Source organism: Oncorhynchus clarkii, chromosome 9, assembly GCF_045791955.1.
Source record: "Oncorhynchus clarkii lewisi isolate Uvic-CL-2024 chromosome 9, UVic_Ocla_1.0, whole genome shotgun sequence".
NCBI classification, from domain to species: Eukaryota; Metazoa; Chordata; class Actinopteri; order Salmoniformes; family Salmonidae; genus Oncorhynchus; species Oncorhynchus clarkii.
Genome location: NC_092155.1, coordinates 22,018,569 through 22,037,231, shown reverse-complemented (window position 1 = coordinate 22,037,231; position 18,663 = coordinate 22,018,569). Strand labels below are relative to the sequence as shown.

The window sequence follows — 18,663 nt, the reverse complement described above, 5'->3', positions numbered from 1 at the left end:
TTGAAGAAGTCATTCTTATTTACAGTGACGGCCTACCAGAAGGCAAAAGGTCCTCTGTGGGGACGGGGGCTGGGAGTAAAAACACAAATATAAGGCAAAACACACATCACGACAAGAGAGACAACACTACATAAAGAGAGACCTAAGACAACAACATAGCATGGCAGAAACACATGACAACACAGCATGGTAGCAACACCACATGACAACAGCATGGTAGTAACACAACATGGTAGCAGCACAAAACATGGTACAAACATTATTGAGCACAGACAACAGCACAAAGGGCAAGAAGGTAGAGACAACAATACATCACGCGAAGCAGCCACAACTGTCAGAGTGTCCATTATTGAGTCTTTGAATTAATCGGGAATAGCAAAGCGTATTTCGCAAAGCAAGATAGAGCGTGGCCCTTGCAACGCCGTGATTGTAGGTTTGATTCCCGCTGGGGCCACCCATACCAAAATGTATTTATGCACGCACTTTTGACAAAAGTATCTGCTTAATGTCATGTATTATATTATAATGTTACAAGATATGCAAAGAGATTTTTGATTATTTAAAAAAAAAGATTAGACAATTGTTCAAGGCAAAGCCAGCAGGAAAATTGTCTCGTCTCAAAGAACAGTGGCTGTTGTCTAATCACATCTGGTTAAACAGATTACTACATTTTCAGCCTCGCCTCCAATTGCCATTAATATTAGCATTAGCAATCCTAATGTGATTATCTGGTCGTCCAAGGGGAACCAGTTGGGACAAACTAAATTCCTGTATGATCGTGCTGCGTCTTGGTAAACAGAGGGTAAGCGAGAGGGCTTTGCTATTCCCGATATAGTGCACTTCTTTTGACCAGAGCCCTATGAGCCCTCTTCAAAAGTAGTGCACTACACAAGGAATGCCATTGGAGATGCAGCCACAGTCTTAGTGGTCATTGTTTGAGCTTAGTTTAATGAGGGGGCCAATTCTAAGTGACTGTATTCAAGTTCATTTAGAACCTTGAATGTGATAATAGGAAATACTGTAGAACGACTTATCCACTGGTTGTTCCATACGCCTAACGGAGGCAAGATGGATATTGATGTAGTACTATTTAAATACTCTATATTGCTGTTGTATAGCTATTTAGAGGACCAAATGGCATGATGCATCAATTTTAACTCTGAAACAGAAAGCGTATGTGTTGGAACACAATAACAGTTTATTTTGATAACGTCAAAATAAACAACACCCTACCCCGACCACCAAGATGCACGGTCAAGACGCGAGTCAAATTATGAATACATCAGTAGCTTCAGTAGCCTAAACATCATTATTAGTGCCAAGTGGCCTTGATAAGTAGTGAAACTCTGCAAAAAAAGCAATAATTGCATTATAATGAATGTAAGGGCTCCATTTCCAGCTGGCGTTAAGGCAGCACTAGTGTCAAACACTTTAGTTTGACATTTTCCAGCCCATAACGCCACGTTTGACAAAGGTTCAACAAACTACCTGTCTTATATCAACTCGCTAGTGCTCAGATGGGCAGGGTTTAAATATTTGTGTCTGTGTGTGTGTGTCCTTAAATACATGATCCAAAGTGGTAATTTCAGGCAGCACTGAAATTTAGACCAACCAAAACATGGTTTTAGCTGTAACGCAGTGGGTTATGGCATGAATTTTGACAGCAGAAATGCGCACTGTCCATTTCAAATCAAGTCAAATCAAATTGTATTTGTCACATACACATGGTTAGCAGATGCGAGTGTAGCGAAATGCCGTGGGCATGGAACAAGAGTAACCTAATGTGCTTTTGGTGCCTGTATACTTTGTATTTAGAAACATAAGAACAAATGTTTTGTTGTATTTTATTTAAAACCAAGCATATCATCCCCTCCTCTCAATTAAGTTTTTTTTCCCCTTTCTTTTTTAAAAATCTGCCCAATACAATTGCGAAGTAGTCAAGACTGACGATAAAGGGTTTTGCTCCTGAGACAGTTTGGAAATACATCTTAATCGCCAAAGCTTCATTAAAAGATCAAGTTTGAGAGGAGTAAAACAGGGAGCTTTGTATCTATGCATTGTCGGCGGGCCCACATTATTTTAGCCACGCAGGCCCTGTTCTGGACGTGCGTAAAGCCTCCATGATGTAGGCTAAGTGCCCATCATGAAATGAAGAGATGAGAACCTCCTGAATACCAGCGAACCTCGTGTTTACCTGTAAAAAAAAAAAACTTGCTTGCTTTCCGTTTCATATGTTAAAAACCCAATCCCTCCCTTTGGCCTACTATAACAAAGGCTGGTTCAACAGCAGTGCATGTCTTTTTTGTATTTTTTATGATATCATTACATTTGGCATTATTATTATTATTATTTTTATTTTTTTACTGATTGCTTGTTTTTCGTTACATTTTATTACAACCAAACTTATTAGAATGATACAGCCTTCCTGGTTTTATGGCGACAACGCGCTTGCAGTGCAACTTCTGGAGATCTGTGACTGCCACCTGTAAGATGCTTCCGTGTATGTTCATTGAACACAAGCCTATTTGGGAGCAGTATAACAGTGAGTGGACGTTCTCTCTTTCTATTTCTATTGGATATTTGTCCAGCCACTGTGAAACGTTTGGATGTGCGTTAAACCCTCCATAGTCTGCGTTGTTTCAATAGTAACTGCCCACAGGGAGAAATGGTGTCATAGTGTGACACAGCCTATTTAAAACAAGTTCATTGTGCTTATTTCTTCTCTTTTTAGGCCTTATGCATCATTTATTTAATCTTGTTTATTGACAATTTTTGGCCTGTCCATGCTCAGCCATACTGCAATTTACAGTAGGCCTAGCCCCTATATCATTTTGAATGCTATTGAAGCCATGCAATTATTTGTAGACTGCAAATGGTTTCAAGTGAAGGTATTTGGAACTGTAACGAACTAACATTGGAATTGGAGTTGATTCCAAGGCAGTACTGCACATGAAAGAACGTAAATACACAAGTTGAAGCAACCACATATTTAGCCATGGAGAATGTTCTGATTGGCCAGTGAGGGGCCTCGACACACCCACAACATGTTTATTCATCAAACCCAGCCCTTTGGTGCCAACTGCCAGCAAGTTCTCCGATAATTGTAATAGTGAAAATTGCTCAAATATTTCAGACCCGTCCCTGGAACAGTAGAGCTACGGCCTGCGCTTAGATTTACCTTTGCATTAGTTTTCTTAAAATAGAGCACTAGGTGTCGATATGACAGAAGTTTTTTAAAAAGTCAGTTATTGTCAGCTCCGGCTTTATGTGCTTCTTCACACAATGGTATCAGGTGGATTTCAGTTAGCTGCCACCCTTGTCCTAACAGTTGACACAATTTCCATAGCTTTCACTTGCTTGACACACTTTGACATACCTTTGTTTGGTTGTAGTGCGTAATATTCTCTTATTCTCCGGTTCGCTCTTCACTGGGTCCCCTTCCTCTTGTCATTCTTCAGCACTGTTGTGGAGTACAGTACTGCTGTTCAGGTGTCTTATTTTGCACAGAGGGAGGGAGCTCCAGTCTGACTTTGTTCATGCAGGCTCGAGTGTTGCAGAATGTGGTGGTGAGGCTTGTGGAACCTTACGTTGGCAAGACGAGCAATGTCTCCATGGACTATTTCTGTACTTCACTGGCATTGGCGAACAAGTTACTTGCAAAAAAAAAACAGGTCTGGCCAAGGAGGCAAACGGGGAAAACCATTCAAAAAAATGACATGCCCTCCTTAAACTGGTTATATCTCCAGATCTGTTTGTGATAATACGATTCTAATATTGATAGTGTGTTATATAGACTTTTTTAGGAAAAGTCAAGGATGAATGGGGTCATGTCTTAAAAAAATGTCAGTAATAAATTAAGTGGTTCTAGTGTTGGTTTAAAAAAATACTTGATTTAATTGTGTTGTTCTCCAGAATATTTGATTAAGTTGTCTTTCAATTAAGTATAGCTATATCAAGTGTCTCATCTCTGGTTCTGCTCATTAGTTTGCGTACCAAACTGTACCCTATTCCCGATATAGTTCACTAGTTATGACTAGAACCCTATGGGCCCTGTTCAAAAGAAGTGCACAAAATTCGGAATGGGATACCATTTGGGACGAAACAATAGTTCAGGTTACTTCTTGCTATTGATCCTGGGTGCTCTAATAACTGCCAATGGGCTCTTGAGAATTCCAAAAGAGATCAAATGTCAACCACTAAACATTCCCAGACTCTTAGGGGGCAAGTTTATCCCAGTTGGGAGTAGTTGACCTCCATTTGTGGTCACCTGTAAATGTACCTAATTATCTTAAATTACCCTATTTATATCTGTACGAATTCCTTAACTTGAGTTAACCCTGGTTCTATGCATCCTGGTCAAGGCCTGAGGATCTTTTGGGGATTGAAATATACTAATAGCAGTTGAGTGAAAGTGGAATGTTGACACTCTTCTCCCACGATAAGCCCTTAGCTGTGTGTTTTTGTGAGAAATGTTCTTCCCCGTGCCCCTGGGAGATGAAACAGGAAGATCTGTTGGATGACACAAACATTTTGAACAACTGGCTTCATCAGTTGTTGAATTGTGGACTAAACAAATCAGCAGTTCACATTTAAAACGGTGGCTGAAAACAGTTGTAAGGAACGGGGGAAGGGGACAGAGGCGAGTAAATTAAACATGTTTGCGAGCTGAAGAAACGGCCAGTGTATTGAGCATTAAGGAAAGATGATATATCTCCCTTAGCTTAAAGGGATTTGGGATTTTTTTAGTCTCTTGCTACCATGGCAACCTAAAAAATATAGGTCTGCCAAGTCGAAAGAAGCAGCCAGCATTGGGGAATTAAAAAAATTGGAATTTATTGTCTCTGGCACTCAATTTATCAGGATATTAAGGGATCTTAGCCCCGTTTGAAAGGAAACAAAACAATCCCCTCACAGCAAACTACCTCCCCACCCCCTCGGCAGATGTGTTTTTATATCCTTCATGGAGGTAGTCAGGTTAATCATGCACAGTGACATATTTACTAGGCCTTGCTCTGCCTAGTTTGCCAGCCAATAAGGTTTGTTTGTTACCCGCGGTCCCAGGTGACCACCCCTCCAAGTACATTAGTATTGAGAGACCCACAACATAGCAGTGTGTCCACTGCTTTGATCTTTGCTCTTTCAAAGGCAATTAATGCAGAATGTATAGTGCCTTCATAAGGTATTCACACCCCTTGACTTTTTCCATACTTTGTTGTGTTACAGCCTCAATTTAAAATAGAAATGAACAAAAATATAAACGCAACATGTGAAGTGTTGGTGCCATGTTTCATGAGCTGAAATAAAAGATCCCAAAAATGTTCCATATGCACAAAAAGCTTATTTCTCTCAAATGTTGTGCACAAATTTGTTTACATCCCTGTTAGTGAGCATTTCTTCTTGCCAAGATAATCCATACACCTGACAGGTGTGGCATATCAAGAAGCTGATTAAATAGCATGCTCATTACACAGGTGCACCTTGTGCTGGGGACAATAAAAGGCCACTCTAAAAGGTGCAGTTTTGTCACACAACACAATGCCTCAAATTTTAACAGGAGAGTGCAATTGGCATGCTTGACTGTAGGAATGTCCACCAGAATTGAATGTTAATTTTCTACAAAAAGCAGCCTCCGTCATTTAAAGAATTTGGCAGTACGTTCAAATGGCCTCACAAGTTGAGTGAGCGAGCGGTTTGCTGATGTCAACGTTATGAACAGAATGCCCCATGGTGGCAGTGGGGTTATGGTATTGGCAGGCATAAACCAAGGACAACAAACACAATTGCACTTTATCGTTGGCAATTTGAATGCACAGAGATATCGTGATAATGCACAGCCTCATGTCAAAATGATCTGTACACAATTCCTGGAAGCTGTAAATGTCCCAGTTCTTCCATGGCCTGCATACTCACTAGACAATGTTACCCATTGAGCATGTTTGGGATGCTCTGGATTGAAGTGTACAACAGCATGTTCCAGTTCCCGCCAATATCCAGCAACTTCGTACAGCCAATGAAGAGGAGTGGGACAACATTCCACAGGCCACAATCAACAGCCTGATCAACTCTGCAAAGGAGATGTGTCGCGCTGCATGAGGCAAATGGTGGCCACACCAGATACTGACTGGTTTTCTGATCCACGCCCTCACTTTTTTTTAAAAGATATCTGTAACCAACAGATGCATATCTGTATTCCCAGTCAAGTGAAATCCATAGATTAGGGCCCAAGGAATGCATTTCAATTGCCTGATTTCATTATATGAACTGTAACTCAGTAAAGTCTTTGAAATTGTTGCATGTTACATTTATATTTTAGTATAGATTAAATTGAGATTTTGTGTCACTGGCCTGCACACAATAACCCATAATGTCAAAAGTGGAATTATGTTTTTAGACATTTTTATGAGGATGGATCAACAACATTGCAGTTACTCAACAATAGTAATCTAATTGACAAAGTGATAAGGAAGCCTGTACATAATAAAACATATTCCAAAACATGCATCCTGTTTGCAATAAGCCATTTATGTAAAACTGCAGGAATGTGGCTACAACATGAACTTATTGTCCTGAATACAACATTACGTTTGGGGCAAATCCAACAACACATCACTGAGGATGACTGTTCATATTTCCAATCATGGTGGTGTCTGCATCATGTTATGGGTATGCTTGTTATGGGCAAGGTATAGGGAGTTTTTTTTGGGATAAAAATAAACAGAAGGGAGCTAAGCACAGGAAAATCCTAAAGGGAAACCTGTTTGTCTGCTTTCCAAAAGACACTGGGAGACAAATTCAACTTTCAGCAGGATAACAACCTAAAACACAAGGCCAAATATACACTGGAGTTGCTTACCAAGACAACATTGAATGTTCCTGAGTGGCCTAGTTACAACTTTGACTTAAATCTATGGCAAGACTTGAAAATGGCTGTCTAGCAATGATCAACAACCAACTTGACAGAGCTTGAAGAATTTAAAAAAAAAATGATAATGTGCAAATAGTGTACAATCCAGATTTGCAAAGCTCTTAGACTTACCCACAACGACTCACTGCTGCGTATGTAAATGAGATTCCTGTATTTCATTTCAAATACATTTCCAAAAATGTCTAAAAAACATGCTTTCACTTTGTCATTATGGGGTATTGTGTGTAGATGGGTGAGAACAAAAGTATATTTAATCAATTTTGATTTCAGGGTACAACACAACAAAATGTGTGGAATAAGGGGTATGAATAGCTTCTGAAGGCACTGAATGTATTACTTTCTACGCCACTCCTTTGTGTGAAAAATATACATTTTAAGGTACTCACAAGCAATACAAAATCCAGGAGATGTTTCCTGTTTTCATGCTCTGGTTACTGGTAGTATGTACACCTCACTAAACGAGCTCCCAGTAACATTGTTAGTGTGTGTGTCTGTGCGCGCGCGCGCCTATGGATGGGGTTGGTGGTGTGTGCGTGCCTGCCTGCATATACAGTATGTTAAGCTTCTGTACACCTTTTGTGTGTTTGCGTGTGTGCATCACTCCCTCTCATCGTTAATCTTATGAGCAGATTTCTGCCGATTAGCATATTATTTAAATCAGCTTTGAATGCTACCCCGTGCACAACAGAATCTATTGCGGCTGTGTCCCATGCCCAAAGCCAGTCTTAAGCCTTTTTTGTCATCGCTCATCCACCAGGATGAAAAACATTCCAACTGACTCAGTTAGCCCTGGAGTTTTGGGATTGTTACAGTAGGTATCTCTGCCATTGTATCTTTCTAGTTGAATAGGAATACATTTCGCCATCTCCAAAGGAATCGGAATGTTAATGTTATGTTCTTTTTAAAAGTGAAAGCATGGCATGAGATTTTTTTTAAAATTTTTAGGGTAACGACAATAGGAGGATTATGCCTTTCCTCTGTAGTTGTTATGTGCGTTTGAGGTAACCTTGGCCTTCAAGCCAGAAGTTAAAAGAAGTTTGAGACCTTTTGATGGCATCTCTCCCATCTTGGTCCAGGCCTGTGTTCAAATAGTATTGGTTTTCCTTCAAATACTTATAGCCGTTCGATTGGACCTGCCTGAAGTGACAGGTGGGCAGGGTTTGCACTTTTGGGAATATTCCATTGGTACCATTGTGCCTGACAAATTCAAGTGTAGTATTTGCAGGCCCAATGCAGCCATTTTTATACCAATATCAAACCATTTCTGAGTATCAATTAAGCACCTTACTAAAAATATTTTTAAAAAGGACAAAAATAGCTTTTTAGCAAAAAAATATTTCAAGCAAGAATGTGGGGAGGGGAAAACAAGCTGTTATTGGCAGAGAGGTTTGGAAGTCTTTTTCTTTTTTATTGGGCTAGTAGCTCTATACACTCGTGCTCGTATCATCTAACCTATAGCGTATCTAACTGAAATATGCAGACTGATGGATTCAAAGTACATTTACATTGTAATACTTCTGAAAGACAACTTTCTAGCTCCGCCCATCTGGACATTCCCAGAAGGCATTGATTGAGTCATTGTTAGTTTTACACTTAAGACATGACTCTTCCATTGTGCTGTAGAATGTGGGAGTTTTGTCAATGTAATACATTACATTCTATAGATTAGTTGATACCGGATTAAGCGTAAATACCTTTTTAAAGACTCAGTGGGGTAATGGGCATTATAAATACAAGTTTGTTATTAAGGCACATTTAAGTTCACATGTTCCAGAAGGCATTTAGATATATTTCTTTAAGACAATCAAATGCCTCTCCTGTGAAGTAGTGATGTGCGACATATGCCTATCTTCTTGAACCGGGTCACATTTGTGTAAATAGGGACGCTACTTTGTCCCAAAATGTTAAATAGAATTCTATGGGAAAACGATCCATTCCTGTTGTTTTTCTCCGCGCGAATGTTTTAAGTGTCTAATATTTCTTCTCGGGTGATCTGTTTTTAGGGATTGATTTATTTATGTCTGCTGATAGTTGCTTCAGTGTTGTTGCGTCTAAGAAGGCTGTAGGATCACCTTTTAAAATGATCACCGCTTTGATGTCACACAATCAAGCCAAACACCCGTTAGTCCAAACGTGCGCTTCACATTTCCATATCATAAGACTATTGTAATATACAGTGTCAACGTTGATGATCACTAGGCTTGATGTGCAGTTACAAGATGACATGGCGTCATAACCTGGGTTGTTCTGAACAAAAGGAGCCGATGTTTGTCTATTGCAGTGGTTCCCAAACTTTTTATAGTCCCGTACCCATTCAAACATTCAACCTCCAGCTGCGTACCCCCTCTAGCACCAGGGTCAGCACACTCTCAAATGTTGTTTTTTTACCATCATTATAAGCCTGCCACACACACACACTATACGATACACTCATTCTCATGTTTAATAAATGTGAGTTTTTGCCACAACCCGGCTCGTGGGAAGTGACAAAGAGCTCTTATAGGACCAGGGCACAAATAAAAATAAATCATTTAGCTCTTTATTTATCCATCTTACATATAAAACCTTATTTGTTCATCAAAAATGGTGAATAACTCACCACAGGTTAATGAGAAGGGTGTGCTTGAAAGGATGCACATAACTCTTCAATGTTGGGTTGTATTGGAGAGAGTCAGTCTTAAATATTTTTCCACACAGTCTGTGCCTGCATTTAGTTTTCATGCTAGTGAGGCCCGAGAATCCACTCTCACATATTTACGTGGTTGCAAAGGGCATCAGTGTCTTAACAGCACGATTTGCCAAGGCAGGAAACTCTGAGCGCAGCCCTATCCAGAAATCTGGCAGTGGCTTCTGATTAAATTCAACGGTTAATGTGATTGGATGTTAATTATTTGACTAGGCTACCTGTATTTGACATTGTGTTGTTATTTCGCTGAACACTGGATGGTTTCATTTTATTTTTGGCAGTGAAACGAAGCTAAAAAAAAACTCACCCAAATGTATTGCCCTGTTTGAAAATATAAATGTACTGTTTGAAAATGTGAAGAAATTGTAAAATAAAATACATGAAACGTGAATCACATTTTTATTTGGCGTACCCCCGACAGCATTGTGCGTACCCCTGGTTATGATCGGTTATGATCGGTTTCTCTGAATTGCCTTGTGAAAGCCTCACACTGTAAGACTTTATTTTGTTACTTAGCTAGCCATGTTGGCAAAAGAACACGCTTTCAAATTATGCCAACCTGAACAGATTGTGATTCAAACACAACTACATGTGTGCTTGTTCTTGTACCTCAACAGCACCTCAACAGCACAGCTAGGAGAGTTCAAAGTAGCACGTTATAGTTGAAGCCTCTTCTTTGAGTCATAAACATGCATTGAAATTATGTATGAACTGTGCACACTGGAGAGGTGTGTTGCCACTTGGAGACACCACCTCTCACTCAAACCCTTGGATTTTTTTTGTCTTATGTTGCACCTTCCCCATATTTTAAGATTTCGTTATCAACAAATGTGTGCGAAAAGTACAGTAAATGTAAAATGCACATCAAATCAACAGTGTAATGTTTGGATTGTCCTGATTATACCGTAAAAAAAAAAAACTATATTTAACTAGGCAAGCCAGTTAAGAACAAATACTAATTTTACAATGACAACCTACCCCGGTCAAACCCTCCCCTAACAAGGATGATGCTGGGTCGATTGTGCGCCGCCCTATGGGACTCCCAATCATGGCCGATTTTGATACAGCCTGGGATCGAACCAGGGTCTCTAGTGACGCCTCTTGCACTGAGATGCAGTGCCTTAGACCGCTGCTCCACTCAGGAGCCAAATTATACCAAATCGCACCAGAGTAAGGGGTTAATCATTAATTTATCGCCTGGTGATGTGCATTAGGCTAGGTGAAACTCGCGCCTATGCAAACAAGCTGATTAGATGGTCCTTTGTAGATTGTATTTTCGACCAGCAACTATCAGGAAATAACACTGATCAAATGTTTTAAAGTGTTAGTTTCATCAGCTGTTGTACAATATGATGCAAAACACAGAACAAACATAATTGTCACCGCACTGGGCCTTTAAAAGATTAGAGGTGATGTACTGTTGTTTTGATCGGTTTCTGTCAGTGTCTTGAATTGTATTCTCAAACTAAATTCAAGCATGTGAAAAGTACGATATTGCTTACAACTGGAAACACTTATCTCCCTCACTAGCTTTAAGCACCAACTGTCAGAGCAGCTCACAGATTACTGCACCTGTACATAGCCCACCTATAATTTAGCCCAAACAACTACCTCTTTCCCTACTGTATTTATTTTATTTATTTATTTATTTTGCTCCTTTGCACCCCATTATTTTTATTTCTACTTTGCACATTCTTCCACTGCAAATCTACCATTCCAGTGTTTTACTTGCTATATTGTATTTACTTTGCCACCATGGCCTTTTTTTGCCTTTACCTCCCTTATCTCACCTCATTTGCTCACATCGTATATAGACTTGTTTATACTGTATTATTGACTGTATGTTTGTTTTACTCCATGTGTAACTCTGTGTCGTTGTATGTGTCGAACTGCTTTGCTTTATCTTGGCCAGGTCGCAATTGTAAATGAGAACTTGTTCTCAACTTGCCAACCTGGTTAAATAAAGGTAAAATACATATATATTTTTTAATAATAAAAGGATTCTTTGTCAATCTCCTATAAATGCTTCCTGTTCCGCTGCTATACGATGCCGCAGTCTTTGAACCACAAATGATGATCTTGCCTCAGACACAACAGCTGTTGAGCCAGTGCGCCAAAACCTGGCTGTCTTCACCATCCGTCTCTATCTTGTCTACCCATCGCTTTCCACTCAGCTCACCCTGAAAAATTATAGCTTCCTTGAAGTGTGGCCCAAAGCGCTCCACGGCTTCAACTATTCTTCAACCGTACAAAGCGAGGAAGTGTGCAACAAGGCTCCCTGGATTACACCTGAACTCCTCCTCACTCGATGAAGAAAGTTTTGTGAGACGTGTATAACTCAGCCTTGATCAGAGGCTTCAGCGAGACACTAGTCTTCAAAGCTTTCAAAAATCAGACGATATACTTCATTCAACACACTCAAGGACCGTTGATGTGGGTGGGAGGGGGAGGAGGGGTTCTAATTACTTTGTTGCTGTTACCCGCTTGTCTGCTTTGTTTCTGAACTGAAACAGCAGTGTTGTGATGCACACAGTCAGAGCAGAACTGAGTTTCATATTACAATGTAAAGCTATTGTTCAATGCTAACATGTTTTAGTAGGTTGACAGACCATAGTGATGGGTGCATGGATTTTGACTCATAACGCTCATGTTATCCCAGATGGCATTCTCTTGCATCAACTGTCAACACTTGCACCCCTCATAATAGGGTTATTTAAATGGTCATTTTCTTCTTATTTCCCTCTGTCCAGAGCTGGAGGTGGCCAGGATGAGTACGGAAGGAAATCTGCCCGACCTGAAATTCCCACAGAGTGGCCAAGGCAACTCCATCACCCTGTCGGCGAGCACTTTGAAACAGCATGGGAGAAATGGTAAATGGCTTTGCCTTAAATAAATGTTTACTGTACATCAAGGGTCTCCAACTCCAGTCCTGAACAGCTTTTAGGTGTGCAGTATTTTGTTCCGTCACTTGGTGCTGGGCTGAAACGAAAGCCTGCATACTGTAGTTATATAATTGTACATATAGCACTCCGCCCCCAAAAAGCATGCAACATAAACTGGTAATGGAGTATTTGAATTTTTTAAGAATAACACATTCTATAGGCCTTGCCAATGCATTTATATTCAAATTAATATTATATTCTAAAATATGTGAGAATAATGTGGACTTGCCTGACCAAATAAATGTAGATTTTCCTGTGGCCTATGTTGCCGACACAGTCACAAAAACCTGGTTCCTTTTATAACGGAAGGATTTGTTGAAGCCATCATTAGATGTTGTCATCCTCATATTAACCGCACCTGGTTTTACCACAACACCCTACAATTGAAGCGACAGGAAACAAACGAAAGTGGCCACATCTCTCACAGAGCCGATCAAAAATGTAATCACTAATAATTATAAGGGAACGAGATAACTTATAATTTTGCTACAATAATTACACCAAATTGAGGAAATGTCTGATTTTCAAGGTAGACCTATCCCAGTACCTCCATTTCTGAGCTCCAAATTCAAATTCAAGTTGGCTACTTCAAGCCTCTTGTATTGTTATAAAATTGCAGGTGTAACATGGAAAACACAATGCATTTATGATTTTCTTTCATTACCAGATCATGTTGTGGAGAACCCACTAGGCTGTCATTATGTCCAGAATAAATAATAGGAATAGCATTGGGTGTTGCGCAGTAGACAAGACAAAGATGAGACAAAATTATCGCTGTGACTCAAATCTGACTACTAAGAGGACTGGTCAAATTTTTTGAAAGAGATTGAGAGCGTTTCAGTGACAATCACAATTAATATGTAACCGACTGGCTCAAATCGGCCTTATGTAGCAACATTTGAAATGTTTTTATTTTATTTTTTACATTGGATAAAAATGGAGACTCAGAGCTACAAAATGGTATACAGTTGCGGAACAATGGGAAAGTAATTTTGCTTTAAAAGTTGATAAACTTGTAAACTCACTTTTGAGAAAATAGCCTTTGAATTTTTGGTACTACTACTGGAGAGCCCTTCTATGTCTACACCCATTCAACATCGTTCACATCCTCTTAAGCTTTAGCCCCACCCATATTTTTAAGGTTTGATCCGAGCATTCTGGACTAACAACAGCAGTCAAGCACCCAAGCTAACTTGCTAGCTGCTTCCAGACACAAATGAGAGAACAGCTCACTGAACATTACTCGCCCTAGCAGAGCTGGTTAGGCTTTTATGTTCTCCAGAGTGTTGGTGACTGCAACTGTGTCATCAGATTGTCTGTTCTTAAATTCAGAGTGTTTCGCTCTGAGTGTTCAGAGCGCACAGCACACTGGACGCTCTTGCCGATGAGTAGGGAAAGATCCAAACGTTTTGACCTCACAACAGCAGTTAAGCAACCAAGCTAACTGCGTAACATTGGCTAGCTTGAGAGAACACCCCACTCATAATGAGAGAACACCCCACTCTGACCATTTTACTTGCCCTAGCAGAGCTGGTTAGGCTGTTTTCATGTTATCCAGGGCATTGGTGAATGTAACTGTGCTGCTGGCAACAATTTAATTAAGCTTTTTGCTGACGTTTACTGACACCAGCCATATTCAACGCGTGTTGAGCGTTTGTAAATTCAGCATTTATTCTGCACTCTGGCACACTGAGATTCGTTTTTTGTTAAGACATGTACCTAGCTAGGTAAACAATGAACCACAATCCCAACTCATGACATTACTACCCTGCATGAATCTGCAGGTAGCTTACCAACCAGGTTTAATGTTAGCTAGCATACATTAGGCTATAAATAGCCAAGCAAATGGCTCTGAGATACGAATAATAAGATCATACATGTAACGTTAGCTAGCTAGCCAGCCAGCTAACATTAGCTAGCTAACAGTTCACTTTAACTTGAAATGAAATCAGAATCTCTCAAAATTGTGTAATATCTGAAATTTAGCTAGCTAAACTGTCTTACACCATGGATGGACGCATCTCCTGTCGAATGCCATGGTTGCCCTTAGTTTGAAGATGTAATCCGGAGACCGGTGTTTTCTCCATCTCCTTAGCGATCATACTCAAATTCCACTGATTTGAAAACTCGGTCCTCCAGAAAGTGGAGAGCATACATGCAACGTTAGCTAGTGAGCCAACCAGCTAATGTTAGCTAGCTAACAGTACACTTTAACTTGACATTAGGCTTATGCAGTTTTACTACACAAAACATTTAAAAAATTGCCTCGTTAAACAAGATTACCTAGAAATACTGACCACCTCAAATAGACAGAAGCGTGCTATATGGCAGACCAATCCAAACTCATCTCTCGGCATGTCCAGCCCACTCATTATCTCAGCCAATCATGGTTAGCGGGAAGGTTGCTGACTTTTTCTGTGGCTTAACCAACTAGGCTCGTAATTTTACAATTTTATTGGTATTTACAGATGGCACATATGATTGTTATTAAGACACATGTAAGTTCACATGTTCAAGAAGGCATTTCTGCCAAAAAACACATTTGAATTTTTTTAACGTTCAAACAGCTCTCCTGTGAAGTAGTGACCCACGACATAGCCTAGTTTCCTGAAACGGGCCACATATTAGAGGCATAGATACACAGCACAGTTCTGTACAGCAGTGGGACAAGATGAGTGTCCTTCCCACTGCTCCACTCCTGCTCCTCCTCCAATTATACACATTGTGCAAGTGACTCTTGCTTCCCCGTAGATAACTAGTCACACCAGCCTTCTAGTTAGCTAACCTACACCTGGTTAAGAAACACAAGTTGGTTTATGAAATTAAAAACAATAGCATACATGAGTTGAATAGTAAAACAACAGTGTATCTATGTTTTTCTTTCCCGTGAGAGTAGAAAAGTAGGCTGTCTTTGAATTTGTAGTCTCACTCAACCCTCCCACTTTCCCCACTGCTTTGCATAGCCAGGTGCTATGTAGACAACATTTTATTTTATCTTTATTTATCCAAGTAGTTGAGAAAAAGTTCTCATTTGCAACTGCGACCTGGCCAAGATAAAGCAAAGCAGTTCGACACATAAAACAACACAGAATAACAACACATGGAATAAACGAACATACAGTCAATAATACAGTAGAAAAATCTAAATACAGCATGTGCAAATGAGGTAGGATATCTCTTTAACATGCCTCTCAGACATGTTGCATAAGAAATAACGTTGTCTCTACTCATGAAATTTCTATCTGCAACGTTTGATAACGCCATTAAACATTAAACAGCCATTAAACTCTACCTGTTTTAAAGTCACCATTGGCCTCATGGTGAAATCCCTGAGCAGTTTCCTTCCTTTCCGGCAACTGAGTTAGGTAGGACGCCTGTATCTTTGTAGTAAGTGAGTGAATTGATACACCATCTAAAGTGTAATTAATAACTTCACCATACTCAAAGGGATATTATTATTTATTTTTTTACCCGTCTACCAATAGGTGCTTTTCTTTGCGAGTCATTGGAATACCTTCCTGGTCTTTAAGGTTGAATGTGTGTTTGATATTCACTGCTCGACCAAAGGACCTTACAATTATCTGTATGTGCGGGATACAGCGATGAGGTAGTCATTCAAAAATCATGTTAACCTGTCTAACCCCGTTCCGCTAGCGGAACCCCTTGCCAACAGCCAATGAAATTGCATGGCGCCAAATACAAATCAACAGAAATCTCCTAAATCAAATTTCTCAAACATACAAGTATTAGGCACCATTTTAAAGATACAATTCCGGTTAATCCAGCCACAGTGTCTGATTTCAAAAATGATTTACAGCGAAAGCTCCACAAACGATTATGTTAGGTCACCACCAAGCCACAGAAAAACCCAGCCATTTTTCCAGCCAAAGAGAGGAGTTACAAAAAGCACAAATAGAGATAAAATGAATCACTAACCTTTGATGATCTTCATCAGATGACACTCATAGGACTTCATGTTACACAATACATGTATGTTTTGTTCGATAAAGTGCATTTATATCCAAAAGTCTAATTTTACATTGGTGTGTTATGTTTAGTAGTTCAAAAACATGCTGTGATTTTGCAGAGAGCCACATGAATTCACAGAAATACTCATTATAAATGTTGATGAAAATTCAAGTGTTATGCATGGAACTTTAGATACACTTCTCCTTAATGCAACCGCTGTGTCAGATTTCAAAAAAACTTAACGGAAAAAGCATAATCTGAGTACGGCGCTCAGAGCCCAAACCAGCCAAAAGAAATATCCGCCATGTTGCGCAGTCAACATTAGTCAGAAATAGCATTATAAATATTCACTTACCTTTGATGATCTTCATCAGAATGCACTCCCAGGAATCGCAGTTCCACAATAAATGTTTGTTTTGTTTCGATAATGTCCATAATTTATGTCCAAATAGCTTCTTTTGTTAGGGCGTTTGGTAAATCCAAATGTGCGTTCAGGTCCAGTCGGACGAAAAGTTCAAAAAGTTATATTACAGGTCGAAGAAACTTGTCAAACTAAGTATAGATTCAATCTTTAGGATGTTTTTATCATAACTGTTCAATAATGTTCCAACCGGAGAATTCCATTGTCTGTAGAAAAGCAATGGAACGAGAGATACCTCTCATGTGAACGCGCGTGACTGAGAACAAGGCTGCTGCCAGACCCCTTAGTCAAAGAGCTCTCATTCACTCCCACTTCACAGTAGAAGCCTGAAACAACGTTCTAAAGACGGTTGACATCTAGTGGAAGCAAAATTACACATATCCCACTGTGTATTCGATAGGGGCTGAGTTGAAAAACTACAATCCTCAGATTTCCCACTTCCTGTTTGGATTTTTCTTGGGTTTTTGCCTGCCATATGAGTTCTGTTACACTCACAGATGTCATTCAAACAGTTTTAGAAACTTGAGAGTGTTTTCTATCCAATAATAAAAATAATATGCATATATTAGCATCTGGGACTGAGTAGGAGGCAGTTCAGTCTGGGCATGCTATTCATCCAAAAGTGAAAATGCTGCCCTCTATCCCAAAGAAGTTAAACATTATTATTGCATACAGCGTGAGTCCTTGCAACTTATTTTATTTGTTATTTACTTGTTAAACACATGTTGTATTTTTTAAAACTTATTTAGGCTTGCCATAATAAATGTGTTGAATACTTATTGACTCAGGACATTTCAGCTTTGAATTAGTAATAGTTTTGAAAAATATAATTTCACTTTGACAGTATGGGATATTGTGTGTGTAGGCCAGTGACAAGAACATCTACATTTGAATCCATTCAGACTGTAACACAACCACATTGAAAAAAGTGAAGGGGTGTAAATACTTTCTGAAGGAAGTGTACATGTTTGTCATATTTCTGCTATTGGGAAGAGAACAGGATGTTATGCATAAAAATATGTTGATAGGACAAGGCTATGTATGTTTGTGCACATGGAAGTCAGTGATATATGTTAACTATAGACTGAGGCAATACGAATGTCATGTGGCAAAAATTAGAGGGCATTTAGTTAATTAACTAAAATGGCCCACTGTAATTTTGACAATAACTAGACTAAATCATTATTCAAAGACAAAAATATGACTAAGACGTAATTATATTTGAGTTAAAACGACCAAGACTGGTATCAAAATAAGGTGACTCTTTCGGTTAGAAGTATTTGATTTTTACAATCGCTTATATTTTTGTGGATTTGTGTACCCATGAACTGTTTTCACTCATGTAACATAAGGTGACACAACATGTTATGTGGGTACACTGCACTTCTGAGATCTCGACGCAAAAAACTGTCCAACAGCTAGATCCAGGATTCTTACAGGGCTCAAGTTCAATAATTCATTTAGATGATTCACGATTCATATATGATATAACAACAATTTACACTGCCGTAAATGCAAGGACAGAATAGTAATGTTTTACAGAATGTGAAAAATCTGTCAACACACCAACTATGAGAGAGGTTTTAAATCAACTCGTGAATTGTATTGAATATAGCTACAGTATTGATCCACTCTTATATCTTAATGTAATGACATGAAAAGAAATTGTCAGATTATTATCAATCACTTATAAACAGCGGAAACAAGTCATCCGGTGTAG

The 18,663-nt window shown here is 39.3% G+C and overlaps 1 protein-coding gene across 2 annotated transcripts in view; it reads left to right on the top strand.

The window, feature by feature from the left end:
* The window catches only part of LOC139416094 (adhesion G protein-coupled receptor L3-like), a 356,247-nt gene that overhangs the window by 286,317 nt on the left and 51,267 nt on the right, over positions 1–18,663 (top strand). For both annotated transcript variants that reach the window (XM_071164365.1, XM_071164366.1), the window contains one exon: positions 12,362–12,481. In XM_071164365.1, coding sequence (XP_071020466.1) covers positions 12,362–12,481 — 120 coding nt within the window. The remainder of the gene's footprint in view (positions 1–12,361; positions 12,482–18,663) is intronic.